The 18018-nt window shown below is 32.1% G+C and overlaps 1 protein-coding gene across 9 annotated transcripts in view; it reads right to left on the reverse strand.

Annotated features, from left to right (window-relative positions):
* LOC143232394 (guanine nucleotide exchange factor DBS) overlaps positions 1–18018 on the reverse strand; it is a 151335-nt gene that overhangs the window by 75473 nt on the left and 57844 nt on the right. For all 9 annotated transcript variants that reach the window (XM_076467772.1, XM_076467776.1, XM_076467777.1 and 6 more), the window contains 2 exons: positions 10239–10322; positions 3026–3140 (listed from right to left, as the gene is read on the reverse strand). In XM_076467772.1, coding sequence (XP_076323887.1) covers positions 3026–3140; positions 10239–10322 — 199 coding nt within the window. The remainder of the gene's footprint in view (positions 1–3025; positions 3141–10238; positions 10323–18018) is intronic.

Here is an 18018-nt window from a genome sequence, read left to right on the forward strand (position 1 = left end):
GGTTTTCAACACAAAGCTATAAAAGTTCTAGAAAATTTACAGAATTATTGTGAACTACTATAAAATTATACATTATACAGATGAAAAATTTAAGCAGTAGTAATTCAATAATGTTGAATTGTTTAGTGTATTTCAAGTATTAAAGAAGGGCTTTTAAATTTTATAGACGAATGTGTAAATTTAACTTTTGTCACAACTTTATGACATAAATATGATATCTCTCTATATATTATAGTTTTTTTAACACAAATGTAATGTATAAATAATCACTTATGTTTTTAATTAATTTTCTTTGCATTTTTAAATCAAAGCCACATACAGTAACCCAGATACTGATGTATTGCTTACTCTCTGACTTGCATAAATAATATTTTATCTCTTACAATTAACACATTGTTAGTAAGGCCAAGAGAAATGATAGAAATTCACTTGATTCTGAGTTTCATGGCTGTTGGACTACTCCAAGTTAAGATATTTGCAGATGCAGACAAGCACTAATTATTAGTGTAAAACAGACATCAATCACTGTACCATTTGTTTTTAGGTATTAAGGTATCAATCAAAATTTTATGAATGTCCCAAAGGTAATTAAATTATAGAAAACTGATAAATACCAGAAACAAAATCTCCAGGATGTGTATTAAAATAATTTTCATGATTTGCAGTGAATTTAAGTATGAAACAAATAAAAAAAGAAAATAAGATTATCTCTAGCTATAAAAAAAGGTATATTAATTAAATGTTTGAAAATGATTATCAGCCAATTCCAATTAATCAGTTTCACAGTCAATAAATCAATTACTCAGCATACCTCTAACAGTTACTTGGTCTTCATCACTCTTAAAATGAGTAGAGAAATGGTCTTATAATTCAAATTTAAATAAAGGAGCCACATGGCCAAATCACTAATAGAGTATGCATTTCTAACATCTTAATTTACTATATGGTATCTTTCTAGCAGTTTTTCACATCCAGGCAGCCATACAAATGGACTGAATGATGACTCAGGTTATCTATGTGTGTGTTTAACTGACAGTTTATCAACCAAAATGTATGTGTTTTATCTGGCTTAAAGATAACCAGATTTCACTGAAGACTTAGTGGCAAACCATATTTTGAGTAGTGGGATTGTGTTACAACTGAAGTTTTCATAACTCTATTGGCAAAGCCTAGCATTTTAAGAATTAATTTGAGCTTAAGAGTTCTGAGTTGAATGCTCGATAGGATGAGATTTTTGAATAACCTAGACCATTAAACTAGAGCAAAATTTGTGGATGCCCTAGCATTTAAAACTATCTCAGTTAAGTACAGATGACATTAAATCATTTGTTTTGCAAAACTGCCTCAGTGGTTGGCCTAGTATTGTGTTTGTTTGTGATGCAGTTATAATAGATGAAAACTGCTACATATCTTGTCCTTTCACAATGAGAATATAATATATCTGTATTCTAGTATTTCAAAGGTGTTATGTGCAGACATTCTGGGGTTACATAATTCCTTATAAACAGAATGTTATAAACTTGCCTTAATAATCCTTGTCTTGGACTAAGGTTGCACACCACATTAACTATTACATAAAGCTTATACTTGCTTGTCCATACTTATGTGTCATTTCTCACCTAGAGTGTGAATCGTACTAAAAAGAAATAGTCAGAGTTTGGTATAAGGTAATAGAGGCTAGTAGTTTATATCTCATTGAATGCATATAATCATAGGTATGAAGATGGGTAGGGTGGTCAAGGATCTCATCTTCAACATGGAATAAAGTAAAAAGCACTTATTTCATTCTTATCAGATTTTGATAGATTTGTGATTCTCTATCTTAATTTCAGTTTAGATCCAAAATAATGACCCAAGAATAAAAAATAAAGAGACTGTGAGACTACATGGAGATTTTATACCATACTCTAAAAAGATAGCTCCAAGCTAACCTAAAACAAATTATTTTTGATTGATTAATGAAAATATGTCTGACCATTATACCACTTTCTGGCATTCTTTCCCATCTTCAGTATCAAAACAGTGCTTGTATCATTAGTTTTAACTACTCTAAAAACACTGAACCTCCCTTAGTTGTCCCTTATCAAACACAGATGAGGTTTTGTGTGAATAATTATGGCTCAAGTTTCTTGAATTTTGTTATTGTTGTCAGCTTTATATTCATTTTTGTTAATTATATAATCATGGATAATACTTTACTTAAGTATGGCAAATACTGCAGGGCAATAATCTACTAGAGTCTTGAGTCCTGTTAAATAGAACTGATCTCAGAAAACTCATGTGATCTGAAGGGTTACAGATTCAAACCCCAACTACTGTAAGTGAGATCTTTTTACCATTTTCATTCATTTCATTATACCCAAACACAAGTTGCACTTCTGACAGTCATGTAACTTGAGTGAATGATGCATCAAGTTCCCAGTACACTTGTTTAACTGTTGCTGCTGTGTATGTGATAAAAGTTCAAGGACAGCCTACATGTTTTGAAGACTCAAAGATATGCATTATTCTTAGTGCAAAGAAAATAATATGATGCTTAATGGGGAGTTTGCTTAGACTTGGGTATATTAATGCTAGATTTGTTTGCAGTGTATTGGTCTCAGAATACTAGGTAAAGTAAGTTTCCTGGGCACATTTCTTAGCATCCTGATCTTTCACACCAGTAATGCAAAGTTATTTTACATTCTGGTTTCTTGCAAACCAAAATAAGTTTGTTGTATGCTTTATTTTGCTTCTAAGTTTCATTTTTAAATTGTGTTTTATTAATTCCTATTGGAATCCATTATAAACTTATTTTCAAATTTAAAATTTCTGAAATTTTCAAGTGTTATACATAGTCAATTAAATGTCTTTCATTAATTTTGATACATATTATCATAATAGGAATTTACACTAATTTGTGTCTTCAACTGTATAGACACGTTAATTAGTGGTTGTATTCATATGTATCACAATTTTTAAATTCTCACTGTAAGTAAATGCTTTCAGCATTACATATTTTTAAAATAATTTCTAAGGTACTTACGGTAGTACAGATGTTAAAAAAAGCATCAACTTTCGATAATCGTCATCATAAAGATTACAAAATAAGCCTATGTCAGGAAAAGTTATAATTGGCCAACCTTCCTGTGTTCTGCCACCTAGTGGAAATAATTATAATATTAAGAACACTTACATATACATACGTACTAATAAAAGTTTTCAAAAGTCTTATCAAGTCTTAACATGTAAAAATCACAATTTGATTATATTAATATTTGCACTGATGAAGAAATATACTGGTGTGAGCAAAGAGCTAGAGAGCGAGAAACAAAAAACTGGTGGATTAGTGGATATACTTTCTCTTACAATTTGCTTGTTTTGTAGAATTTTACATAAAGCTAATTGAGGACTCTATATCTTTGTTAGCTGTCTCTAATTTGAAGTGATAGATAAGACAAAAGACAATTAGTCAGCACCACCAACTGATAACTTGTTGGCTTCTATAATCAGATGGAACAGACTGACTGGCACTCTTATAATGCACTCATGGTCTTAAAGTGTGAGCCAAAGTTATTTTTGGCAGTAATGTGATTCAAACCATCAAACTTCAGATCCATAATCCAATCTAGCAATTAATTGTGATGCATCATTTCAACAGCAATGCAAAAACAATGGTATTTGAAATTTAAACAAGACTAAATATATATATAAAAGTAACTATGATGTACAAATAACTAATTTGTATTTTGTAGTATTCCCTAGCAATATCAAATATAGCTGAAATCAAGTATTTTGACAAAAATAAAATTTTAAGAGTTTATGTAAGAACTTTATTTTAAACAAAAGACAGATATAACTGTTTACTTGTCTATGTAGTGAGTTTTTCACTCAATATTAATGAAACAAACTGCTTTAAAACAATAAAAATATAAACATTTTAAAGATCTATCCCTTGAACACTCTCTAAGATACTAAACTGTAAAAACTAGCTTTTTTATTACTCTCTAAGTCTTTATATAATTTTTAATATAGACTTCTAAGTAACATGATAACAAATCAAAAAATAATCAAAGTAGAAAATGCATGCACGTGTTCTTGCAAAACATTAAAATGTAAACTGCAAGTAATACATAATGGAATGTTTTTCTCCACATGCTGCATCTAATTTTTTGTTATAGGATTTTTCTTCAATATAAGAAATTATTTTATAAGATACAAGTGTTTTTAAAAGACCATACAGTATGCTTATTTATAAGACACTGAATGACATTAATCAGTTTATTTATAATTTTCATTAATTTGCATGACACTAATCAATGCTCATGAGTAATCAATTATATTGATTAATCAAGTTAATTGCTTAACTCTACTTGTCATACATAAAGAACAAAGTAAAGAATAACTGTTTAGCACATTAATCACTGATAGATAGAACATCTATCTTGAAACATTAGTGTATGCCAGGGTCTTGGGGTTAAGACCAATACCAGTATTAAATAACAAACAAACAAAATAAATAAATAAAAATATATTAAAAACTATTAAATCTATTCATATGTTATTTTATAGTTATTTCTTATTTTTAAAATATAAGACTGTCATAATGATGGAAATTTATTTTTTTTATTTTTTATTCCAAAGCAATGTTTTCTATTTGAACAATAGCTGACAAAGAAAAAAGAAGTCCATCTCAAGATGCCATGGTGAACTGAGAACTATCTTCCCTGTGAGAAAAATGTCTAATGGCCAATTAATGTATCTGAATACTACATGAACCAGAGTAAACGAAAGATGAGTTGTTTACATGAGTGATTCATTCTATGTGCCCACACTGAACTGGAAACAATAATAATTTACATATTAAATGAGAGGATAGCTAACATGTGGTACCATCCTGTACCACATTATGATTTTCTTTTTTTTATTTCTGTTTCATCAAATTTTAGTTAACACAGAAAGTTAATCAAGTAGACAAAATTCTCATTACTCTAGCTGGGCACAAAGCTGAAATTATTCTTACTATCAATAAACTAAATTCCTTTCAGGAAAGACAGCTAGGACTTTACTCATGATGAATATTAATAGATATTTATCTTTTCCTGCCAGTGAATTTGGTAATGTCTCAGAGGTTTTTGCCCCTGTGATAAGGTCACAGCTTTCTTAGGTCATGTCAGTGAGGTATGAGTGGTCTGGCTTTGTCTGTTTGGTACACAGAAAGGTCAGATTCTCTCCTGTATAAACAGATGTTGATAGTAAGACTGATTTCAATAGTTTTGTGCTATATAAATATAATAAACATTTCTATCTTCTTATAATGTTATAATACTCATTCTGTTTATGTGCAGGTTTCACATAACATATGGTGGAGAAACCCTCTAAGTTGATTTAGTTTTATTTCTTTGTTATTTTGAAGTAGATAATACCTGTTGTACCTGAGGAGGAAGGGTATTGCTGCAATAGCGCATGTTGTGCAAGAATGTCAACATAAGTAAACATTACAAGGTACTTTGCAAAAATATCCATTGTAAAGGAAAAAACAAAAATGCTACAAGAAATAACAAGTTAACCATACCTTTTCAATTTTTTATATTATGATTTTCAATTATAACATCAATAAATCATAATGAATGGAATAAACTTTAATACCAAATTTATTTGTGTAAACTTTGAGTTTGGAAAGAGAAATACTGCACTTCAGTCAGGTTTCAATAATAAAAATCTCTATTTTAGTATGTTACAGTCAGATACAGTTTGCTGTGTTCTAACTATCACAGATACTTCAATTTTTATTGATGCTATTTTTTGTTTTCCTTTTCTTTTGCTAATTGTATACTGATATAATAAAAAATAAAGACAATAAAATACTTTACTTGTTTCAGAATTTTCATGCCAAATTACACAAATGGCTATATGAACATAGCCCACAGTTTTGAACTGTTAGGAAAGAATTTTGATAATAAGGTTAGGAAAAAAAAACTACTTTTAAATTATAACAAAACTATTTTGTGACCAACATTTCACTTTTGTGGATTCTTCAGGGCTAGTACATGAAACTGTTTGACATTACTATATTCATTAGATTATAAAACTGCTTGTGATGTTCTTTTTAATGAGTTTGCCATAATGTACATCTAACAATGTATAGAATATTACTATTGCTTTAATATTGTACTGTGCTTATCATACTAACTATACAGCCATACTAACATATGACACATATTACTTATATAAAATATAAAAATAAAGAGAATCACAAAATGTTTTATGGTTTGCTACAAAACAAAGAGATGGAAAATGGAAGCTGCTATGGAAAAAAATTTAAAGTTGAAATGATACAAAGTTTACTAGCAGCGTTAACAACAAATTGCGAGACTGTGACATGTCAGAGTGTGTGAATATTAAACTAAAAGTAATAACGTTAAGTGTACTGGTATGATATATCTGTTTTTTTTAATGTTAGTTTGGTTACATATAAGACCAATTGTTTTTGTCAATCATTCGATTTTTTTCTTATTGAGTAAAGCTTCCATATATTTCCTCTTATTAAAATCTTTGACTTTTTGTAGATAGAAACTTTAAACTTGTTTTGAAATTCTCTGATTTGGGTTCCATATCTACATATGAAGAATTTTGCTGCAATGTTTTTGTGTTAGTCTTACGTATATAATGCACTAGTGATGTGTTCTGAAATGTGCATGTGAAAGGTTTTCCACTTTGTACTGTGTATACATCTCAACATGCATAACATACAAGTTGATAGATTGTTTTCAGAGTGGCACATTTATCCAATTTTGTTTTCTCTTGTATAGTGTTATTTCTCAGCATGTTTTGTTTGTGAGTAAGAATAAACTAATGATTATTTCAATGTTTCACCTGGGTTTTACATTATGTCAGTTAGGATTGTTTACTGGATTTATGAATCTTGCTTGTGTTGTGTTGTTTATGAAAGAAACGTTCATTGTGGATATTTCTGTGTATACTATTTTTTGAGGGGGGAAAACTAATGCTGTTGTAATGTTTTTGTTTTTTTTGTGATTTGAAAACATTATAAATGTAATACTTAGAATATCCATTTCATAGTAATCATGTTTAAGTTTTTTATGTGCTGTTTAAATAACATTCAACATGGATCAGTTTTGAGATGTTCTCTTTTGACTTGTTGTGGATTTTGTGATTTGTAATGGGAAAATATTGGCTTACATCATTTGTTATGCATAGAACTCCACAATCATCTATCACAAAGTTTTATGATTATGTATAAGAATGTATTGGGTAGTTCTAGTGTAAACTTGACTGATGAATGGTTATTGGTAGTTTGTTTAAAAAATAGTAAAACTGCTGCACTGTTTCTTTTCCACGGTTCCAAATAGCATATATGTCATTGATGTATCTGTAACACACTTCTGGAATTTTCTACATACACCAAGGGCTTTGGTTTATAATGTATGCATGAATATTATTGCAAATGTGACTACTGTTCTGTTATCCATTGCTACTCCTTTCTTTTCTTTGTACAAAGTGTTTCCAAATTTTAAATACCTGTTATACAGTATAAAATTAAGCATCATGCAGATGGGTTGATTAAGTAAAAATATAAAGTTAACAATTCTATATATGCCTTCTTCTATTAGTATGGATGAGTACAAGGTGATTATGTCCAAGGAAAATAAAATGGAGTCAACACATATTGCTTGCATAGAACAGTGTATCTTTTCTAATATGTCTTTTGTATTATTTAAGTGTTATGGAACCTACTTTAGACATAGTTTAAACAGCTGATATAGTAACTAGAATATGATTTGTGTTGCAGAATCATTAGCTGATATTATGGGTCTTAAAGGTAAATTCTGTCTATCATGTTTAGAGACTTCATACAGTTCAAGTATACAGCTATTGGAGGATTTTAATTCACAGGATGGAAGGGTTTCAATTCCATTAGTAATTTTTCTGAACAGAACAATTTCTTCTTTTAAATGTTTGAGTATCTTTTTGGTTTCTTTCTTGACCATCTCGACTGGATTTTTGTTTAATGTAACGTTGATGGTTTCATCTTGAAGCTGTTTCTCTATTTACCATTTGTAACTGTTTTTGTAAGACTACAAAATCTTTCCCTTTGTCTGCTTCTTTTATGATTAAATTTCCATTTGTTTGGAGCTCTTTCATAACTACATTTTATGCTGGAGAGGTGGTATCTTTTTCTTGATGGTTCTTTTGTGTAGCTAGGATATTTCTGATCTGGTGCCATAGAAAGATCTTGTGCCCCATGATTGTTGATGTTTTTGGTAATTGGTACTTCTGTAAGTCAGATGGGTGGTTGTTGAAAGACAGGTGATACTGAATATCTCTCATGAAGTCTTGGTTAGTAGAGGATGGGCAAGTGTTGTCTGAAGTATCTTCAGATATTTCACTTGTAAGTTTTCTAACTTTATTATCAAAATGTGTAAATTCCATCAATATGCACTACCAATTTTTTTATAAGGAATGCAGTTAGTTTATATCATTCACCACCAACTCTTGGTTTACTCTTGTGTGCCCAATGAGTTGGATTTGATCATAACTTTCATAGCAAATCAAAGCCTCAAAGAGCAGTTCTTTAAACCATGAACTCACAGGTTCACAGTCTGCTCAAATATTTAAAGAAATGGTGAAAAAAACGTTATGATTTGATATGAGGCACTTTGACTTTAATACTTGTTTTTCTGTTCTAAGCATTGAAATATGTCCAAGTACAATCTGGGATAAATGAATAAAAACATGTTATTAAAATAGTACTAGTAGGGAACACAGATTTATCATACACAATGCAATATGTAAAATAGGTGATGGAATGGATTTGAAAGCAGTGAAGTTGACTACAATGTATAATCTACATTTTATAAATACTGAAGGTATTCATATTTCTTTGTGATGTTGAGAAAGAGAGAGTAACAGCCTACTCTTTATGTTGGAAGTCCTACCTAGCCTCTCCTGCTCTTTCTGATATGTGTAACTGGAATACACAACAACATAGGTTTTATGGTTGCTATCAAGTAATTACACTGTGTCCAGAATTAGATACGTGCTATAAACACTATTCCAAACAGCAAATAAACTAATATCTTTCATTGGTGGTGTCTCAATTAATATGCATTACAGGTAACATCACATAGTTAACTTAGCTCACCACCAAAATTTGGGCTACTCTTGTTTGACTAAAGTAACATCACTTAGTCAACAGCAGCCTGTTACTGTTCCTCATTCAATCTATCACTACAAATTTTAATATAAGCCTATATTTTTTTGTACTGCAAAAAGTATATTGTTTTGGGCTTGGGAAGGCTCTGTCATCTCTGATATGTGTTGACTGCAATGTTCTGAATGGCATATACTAAGATACAAAGAATCTGGTGTCATTAATGGCATAAGAGAGCTCATATCAGATTTCTAAGGGAAATTTATGCAAGTAAGTATTCATAGGCATTGGTATTCCAGAAAGCATTTATGAATACCTTCTCAATCCCAGAAGTACCAAGAGGGAAGGCAGATAGTCATCACCACCCACTGCCAACTCTAGGGCTACTCTTTTACCAGTGAATAGTGGGATTGACCATAACATTATAACACCCCCACAGATGAAAGGGCGAGCATGTTTGGTGTTACGGGGATCCAAACCCGCGACCCTTGAATTACGAGTCGAATGCCTTTACAACCTGACATTGCTGGGCCCGTATTTTAAAGTAGTGAAACGGTACAACAAGTGTTTATATAGTGCTACTCCAATGAAGCTTGATAAACAGAACTTTACACACGTTTAGACTCCAATTCAATTCTTTAAAAAAAACGATCACTTTTTGTTTTAATTTACAGAACAAAGCTTTATCTCTGTACATTAAACTTCATAACATGAACTCTTTTTGTTTGTTTGTTTAGCACAAAGCTTCACAATGAATATCTGCACTTTGTCCCTCAAGGAGAATCGACCCCATACTTCTGTACTGTAAAGCCTGCATTTTTACCACTAACCCACGGGGTGAAAACGTGAACACTTCTATTTTTGTAGCGTTCATCACTGGGAGAGAAAAGAAGTTATACAAGGAGCCCCTCACATTTTGGTTTGTTTGTCTTTTGAATTTCGCGCAAAGCTACTCGAGGGCTATCTGCGCTAGCCGTCCCTAATTTAGCAGTGTAAGACTAGAGGACTCACTAGTCTTCCATTTAGCTGCCTAATTGATCGATACAATCTTAATGACAATGTTGCTTTAACAATTAAAACCTACCAGTAACTATGGCATACTTGGCGTGGAGCAATTCTCCGACTTCACGTACTTTCAAGTTACTGCCATTTTCTTCCATAGTCTCATCTGAAAGTAAATAAAATATATATTTAAAGGAACAGCAAAACTTACTAACGTATTGTTTTCTATTTTGTTGTACAAATAAATCATTATTTACCGATAGTTCAGTATTCAAAAATAATAATATCACTAACCAATTATAAAGTTTTCTTTCATGTATTCTAAAATTTCGAAAAGAGCAGTGCAAGAATAAATACTAAATTAACTAGGCTGACAGATTTTATTAGTTATAGTTAAACACAAAGATACACAATGAATTATCTGTATCGTATGTGCTCACCACGGGAATCGAAACCCTGTTTTAAGGGATATAAGCCTTCAGACTTACAGCTGAGCCACTGGGAGATAATCTTAGAGTACTTAGTCATACTTTCAATAAAACCACGACACCAACTAATCAAAATGAAAATATTGCCATATGTTTTAATTAATGAAAAGCTCTGACGTAAATCCACCTGTTTTTGAATGGAATTACGCACTACATTAATAATCGTAATACTGTTTAAAATCTTGCCTGCACTGACTTTGAAAGTTTTCTCTTCTGATTTATTTGCAGTAATTATATGATATCGTGCACGTTACTACCCAACTTTCATTTCACAATGTTGGTCTGCAGAATAACATGACTTTCCACTCGAAATCAACGTGTGGTTTTAAGATTGACAGGCATACGATATGTATAAATAAAATTTCGGTTAACGACTTATTTGCTTTGAAGCTAAGAGCAAAACTACACAATGGGTTATCTATGCTCTGCCAACAACGGGAATCGAAAACCGTTTTCTAGCCTTCTTAGTCCCCATACACACCACTGTGCCACTGGAGGGCTCGGTTAACAATGTACTTTAAAGCCTAAATCTATAGTCTAAACTTGTGTTTAAAATCATAACCAGCCATAATCCAAAATGTATATTTCAATTGCATATTAAATATGAATAACAACCTGAAACTACAAATAATGTTTACCAGAACATAAAACTGTGTTAAGCTTCGAGATACTTACTATAAATATCGTGTATTAAATACATACTTTTTTTTAAAAAATTCCGCCTCATGAATATTGGATTTAGTGGATATGTAACGTCAGCCCATACAACTGCACTGGGTTTCAAACATCAAGGGGTATCAGTTTAGAATCATGCTAAGAAGGGTTTTGGCTTGTTTTGAATTTCGCGCAAACTAAACGAGGGCTGTCTGCGCTAGCCGTCCCTAATTTTGCAGTGTAAGACTAGATGGAAGGCAGCTAGTCGTCACCACCCACCGCAAACTCCTGGGCTACTCTTTTACCAACAACAGCAGATAGCCCGATGTGGCTTTCCTATAAGAAAACACACTTTACCAACGAATAGTGGGATTGATCGTCACATTATAACGTACCCATAGCTGAAAGGGCGAGCATGTTTGGTGTGACGAGGATTCGAACCCGTGACCCTCAGATTACGACTCGATTGCCTTAACCACTTGACCATGCCGAGACCCTAAGAAGGTGACTGCCAGCACTGCAGACTTGGATGTGGACCTCAAAGGATCTAAATCTGGCCGGTGCTTCGTTGATTGTTCTAATACGATCCTGAATTAATGTCTTTCAGTATTTTCTCATGTATGTATATTTATTTTATTCGACTTTAAAGTGATAAATGCTGAATCATGGATGACAGCAATTTTTTTATTTTCTTTTTGAGAATGAGAAATCATTTCTCAAATCAAACACACATGTAAGTCTAAGAAGTCGTGACTCAATACACAATTCATAACAAGGTTCGTGTCAGATTGAACAAGTACGTTATCACTCTAGAGAGGTTATGTTTACAAACTGTAAACCCATGTTCAGCAGTTTTTCTCAACATGATATTTAATTTTCCATGACTATGAAAAGCATTTACGTTCAAATAGTTCTCACCCGATGACTTCTCCCGCCTGAAGACACTCATCGTATTAGATAAGACTACTAGCCATGGTCTCGCCCTGCAAGTTTTGGTATTGAACAAAAGATCGTTTTCATCAATATTTTATTTCAGACAAAATAATGAGCCTGAAATAAAAATTTTATCCATCTTTGTAGTATGACATTCTTTGTACTCATTTTTGTGATGTGAAATCCGTGAAGAACTTTTGTGAATTTGTGTTAAAAGTAATTTAGTGTGAATTTTCGTTTATTAAAATAATAAAATAACGATAAATGTCGAATGATTAATAACTTCACTGTACATTATTCTGAAGCCACATTATGAGAGAGAAAAAGAGATCAATTGCGTTTTACCAAAACAATCAACCTTAGTTTTTGTGTGTGGAGTGAAGGGGGACATATGCTCGGAAGAAAGATTGGAAACTATATAACTGTTTTAGACCAATTTTCTTTATTTTGATGTATGTACTGACCTAGTGTTGTTGGTGCGCATTGTGTTATTTAAACACCAATGGCTAAAATACAAGGCCCGGCATGGCCAGGTGGTTAAGGCACTCGACTCGTAATCCGAGGGTCGCGGGTTCGAATCCCCGTCACACCAAACATGCTCGCTCTTTCAGCTGTGGGGGCGTTATAATGTGGCGGTTAATCCCACTATTTGTTGGTAAAAGAATAGCCCAAGAGTTGGCAATGGTGGTAACGACTAGCTGCCTTCCCTCTAGTCTTACACTGCTAAATTAGGGACGGCTAGCGCAGATAGCCCTCGAGTAGCTTTGCGCGAAATTCAAAACAAATAAACTGAAGTACAGTCCACACATGTACTAGCTATCCAAGATACTTCACTTTAAAGAACACCTTCCTTCATATTTACTCTTTCTATTGTGTGACGTCTGTTACTGGTTACAGTATGTTTTTAGTTTAGATATATTTCCTATAAAGTGATTTTATTCAATGAGGTCACTACGTGCTATAAATACTGTAATGCTACGAAGGTAAGACTCACACCCGTACTTATAACTGGGTTGTTGGTAAGATCCATACAATATTGTAATGTATCACGTGAATAATATATTGTAAGTTACTCAACATCGCTGTGGACGATTTTGTGCATTCTGCATCAGTTACTCCTATTATCAACAATGCTCATACAAAATACACTTTTTGGAGTTTTTTACACATTTCATGGTGCAACATTAAATATAATCTGAGTCCCTCGCACAGAGCAGTTTAACCAGTAAAAACTCTGATTTCCAAAAGTGTGAGTATAGCATTTCTACTCTAGAAAGCATGAAGGCGTTCACTACTTTATTGCTGGGAAAAGTTTATTTGTTTGTTTTTGAATTTCGTATAAAGCCATCTCTAATTTAGTAGTGTAAGACTAGAGGGAAGGCAGCTAGTCATCACCACCCACTGCCAACTCTTGGGCTATTCTTTTAACAACGAATAGTGGAATTAACCATCACATTATAACGTCCCCACGGCTTAAAGGGCGAGCATGTTTGCTGCGATGAGGATTCGAACCCATCAACCTCAAATTACGAGTCAAGCGCCTTAACCACCTGGCCATGCCGGGCCCCGCTGGGAAAAGTACGACTCTCTGTTATTTGGGGACATTATGATGGTGTGGCACTGTCTGATTAGCTGGATGACAGCCAATCCTAGTGCAAGCTATTAAAACATAATTGTATTATAATGCAGTTCAATTTTACACAACAAAGGAGAACACTTCCATAACATTTGTCTTTTGTACCCATTATATTTACTATTTTCTTAATTACTTTAATACTGTATATACCAGTTTAATTTATTTACACGTCAAAGACAAGCTACCGATATGCAAGTTGTTATTTATGTTAAGAGAGTAATAATAAACGGAACAGTCATGCTGTTACGATTTTAACTGATCATGAATCACGATACTGGTTCGTAATAGGGATAGCAAGGAATTGCACAAAACCCCAACAGACCATTTGGACAAAAAAAACACTAAACAATAAAGATACAGTTCAAAGAACACTGTAAAACCTTTACTATTGACTGTTAAGGCTGCACACATACCAAAATATACAAAGAAATCACGCATGTTGGTCTTACAAAGAAAGGAAAATCCGCTCAAAACGGACCATTTTTAATTCTCCCTATTATTATTATTGTCTTGCCAGCCTAAAACAAAAATGGCTGGGTATATTGAATCCAAACTTTTACTAAACAAAATACTGCAAAGCCTATTTCTTTCTTATATATTTTACATAAGGTAAAAAAAAACATCATAATTATGTTATCATTACCCTTTGAAGTTAGCTTTCTTATAAGTATCTGGTGTACCTTTAAAAAATCTTATGTACAGGGTGAAACAGAAACTACCAGCTAATAACAGTTTAATATTGATGTAACTGGTACAAACTGTCTATATAATTTTTCTCAAGAGGGCCAAATCCCACACTGCTTTCCAGAAAGTGAGACAATCATTGAAGGGGGTATCAACTTCGCGAGTTATAAAAACATAACACGATCAACTAAGTTTTATATGAAAAACGTTAAACTGAATCATTGCAATTCTTTTCATTCGTGTATGTACTAAAAATATCTACGTATTCAATAACAAAACTTACCTTACAGTCGTCTTCTCTGCGCTTTTCCCTTTATTTATTTATATTTTAATATTGTTTTTATAGAAAATTTAGTTTTTTTTTGTGAAAATTAACAGCTTCTTGAACGTCCTCGTACATTTCGAGTTTTTCCGCTATTTTCAATCATCATTAGCCCACAAAATCAATGGAAAGTTCTGCAAATCCACGTGACGTCATAACGCAGCAACTCACATTCCTCTGCATATCCAAATAAGTTAATTATGTTTCGAAATTTTCCGGTTACGGTTATGATTTCTCATTACGAAGTCATCTAACCTAGATAAAAGCCCTGTGTGTCACATCACGCTTGATTTCTCAAAAGAGGAGGAATCATAAAACCCAAAATGTATTTATCCCGTCAAAACAGTTCGATCACTCCGTGATGACGAGAAAGCCACCTGAAGCAAAAATGTGTTCTACAGATGCTTGGTATGGGTATTAAAACCTTAATTAAAGTACAGAAGAATGTTTCGACCTTTATAAGTGGTCATCTTCGATTACTATCTGTTTATTATTATTTTAGTGGCGGGAGTGAAAGGGGACTGAGATAGATCAGTGAAACTTTACAAGTGTAGTAAGTGTTGGTATAGAAAACCTAAAGTGAAGACATAGTGTGTGTTCACTAGTCTAGAGCCAAGTGCATAAAATGTATCATAAAGGTAAAAATATCGATTCAATTTTGAACTTAAATCATTTGTGAAGTTAGCTATTTTCTGTTATATCATTTCTTAATAAAGAACAAGCCTGTTTAATCAATGAAGACTTTTAGTTAAGAAATCAAATAATTTTCCACTTATTTTTTCCATACGTTTCATTTTATACTTTAACTACATATACTAACAGTAATACCTTTGTTGCTATACAGGATGACATAAAAGCCATTACTTGAATTTGATGTTCAAAATTCATTTGCTTTTCCATATATTAAAAGTTGTTAACGTAACTGATTTTTACCACGAATTCACTTCATAAATGATCTTAATTTTGATTGGTTCACAAAGGAATTTACCAACGTTTGACCGCACTTTTCTGTCTCTTTGGTGGTCAATTTGAATTCGCAAAATTTATTTACTTTAGTTAGCTATGAAATGTGAGATAAGGGTATACTATAGGATAGTAGTACTTGCCGCAGATACTGTAGACATTATTTACTTGAACAAGAAATCCATATTTTGACGCCTCTGTGAGCATAAAACAAATAACCCTGTGGGTAGCTTTGTGCTTAACTTAAAACAAACAAACCTATTTTGACTCCACCAAATGTAATTCCAGGTAACAGCATTGAGCCAAAATATGGGTTTCTAGCTTGAATAAACAATGTCTACAGTATTTCTTTTTTTTTGCTTACTTATTTTTACAATCTCTATTTGCATGTTTTAAATTCCCATTTCTTATTTATCTTGTTTTCTATGCATTGCTAATTTAAATAGAGTATTGTATGTTGAAAACAAATTTCCAAGCTAGTTTCAGAGGTTAAGTAATTTTACATTCTGTAATAATAGTGTCAGTAACGAAGATACCAAGTTTTTACTAGAATTGATCAAACTTGAATATTTCCATATTTAATGTGGCTCAAACATCATTCTGAGAATTTTGTTTGTAAAACAGCCTTCACGATCCGATTTTTCAATAATTACTTCAACATTTCACCAAATCTTAAGATATACTACAAAGCCATTATAGAATGACACTGAAAAATCGGTGTACACACACGTATGTATATACAGGCATTTCAGAAGGTCTAAAAATATACAGGATAAATATAGGAATATTTTCGTAAGATAAAATGACAAATATTGATTTTATGGTAAAATAAAAAACTATATTAAATAAAAATATTGCACATTATCACTCATATTGTAGAAGTCTGAATATATGGTGGAACTAGTAGATGAGACACGTTCAAATTGCGATGGTTGAAAAATACACTTCTACTGTATTTTATCCTTTCTTGTGACACCCAATTTGATATATTTTGCACGTGTATATTGGTGTATTTGTCATATACCCATATTGCCACAAACTGTAGTGTTTTTTGCACAGAATGTCACTGATATGCATCTGTGTTGTCTGTGTGATATCACTCACTTAATGTCATGTTGTTACAGTTTTTGGTGCTTAATCAATATATATTGAAGTTCGATGCCTTTGACAAGGCATCTTTGGTTTCATCAAACTCTGTTGAAAATCACAATTTTGTTAATTCTATGGAAAAAAATCAATCTCATTTTTCTCAAGTTGAAATTCTAAATGGAAGTTTGTTACGTATCACAATTTTAAAAAGCCTAAAGCTGAATTAAATTGTAATTTAGATTTAAAAGTTAAATAAATTTTGATATGTATGGAATTTATAATACTTTCCAAAAGACTGATACACACAGTTTCTTTTTTAATATTAATATATTTTAATATGTAAACAATAATACAGTTATTACAAATAATGATCTATGTATAAACGTTTTACAAACTTTCAAACAATACTGAGTCTTCTTTCTGGTCTGTAACTTCCTTGATATCTTATCGAAGGTTTACGTTGAGCAAGTTAATTTCGAGTCGATGTAGGTACAATTCACTTAACAGGGAGCTAGCTAGCTCCGTGTTCTTCGCTGATCACACGTCGAATTTTTAACAGCTGAAGTTATATCACGCTTTCGTAAAAACACTGTTGTCTAATGTGAATCCACTAAAGTTAAATAGTTTTTAATGTTAGAAATTTATAAACGTTCCTGTCCAAATATCTGTCTGAAGTTGCCGATTAATAAATATTGATCCAATTACAACTTCCGAGGTTTATTATATGCCAACTATGGTGAACTAGTAATATATACCGTCTCTTAGTACCTCGTGTTGATTACATTTATAGGCGTGAGGAGCGTTTCTAGAAATTTCAGCCTGCATAAAAATATTAGCTATATACTAGTGTTTACGTATACACATATACTGTTGATTCTTACACTCGAGAATCTTCTACAACTTTAATGGATAGGCGGGAGTTTCACAAAACAGATTTAACACTATACATCATGCACATTTCTAAATATAAATTTAACTTAAACAAATATCGGTATTAAAATAGATTTATGACAGTAAATCTGTCACAAGCTACATAGTTCTCATTGTGCGCCAATATATATTACAAAGCCAGAAGAGCTGGTTTTGTAAATTT

Source organism: Tachypleus tridentatus, chromosome 11 (assembly GCF_004210375.1).
Source record: "Tachypleus tridentatus isolate NWPU-2018 chromosome 11, ASM421037v1, whole genome shotgun sequence".
NCBI classification, from domain to species: Eukaryota; Metazoa; Arthropoda; class Merostomata; order Xiphosura; family Limulidae; genus Tachypleus; species Tachypleus tridentatus.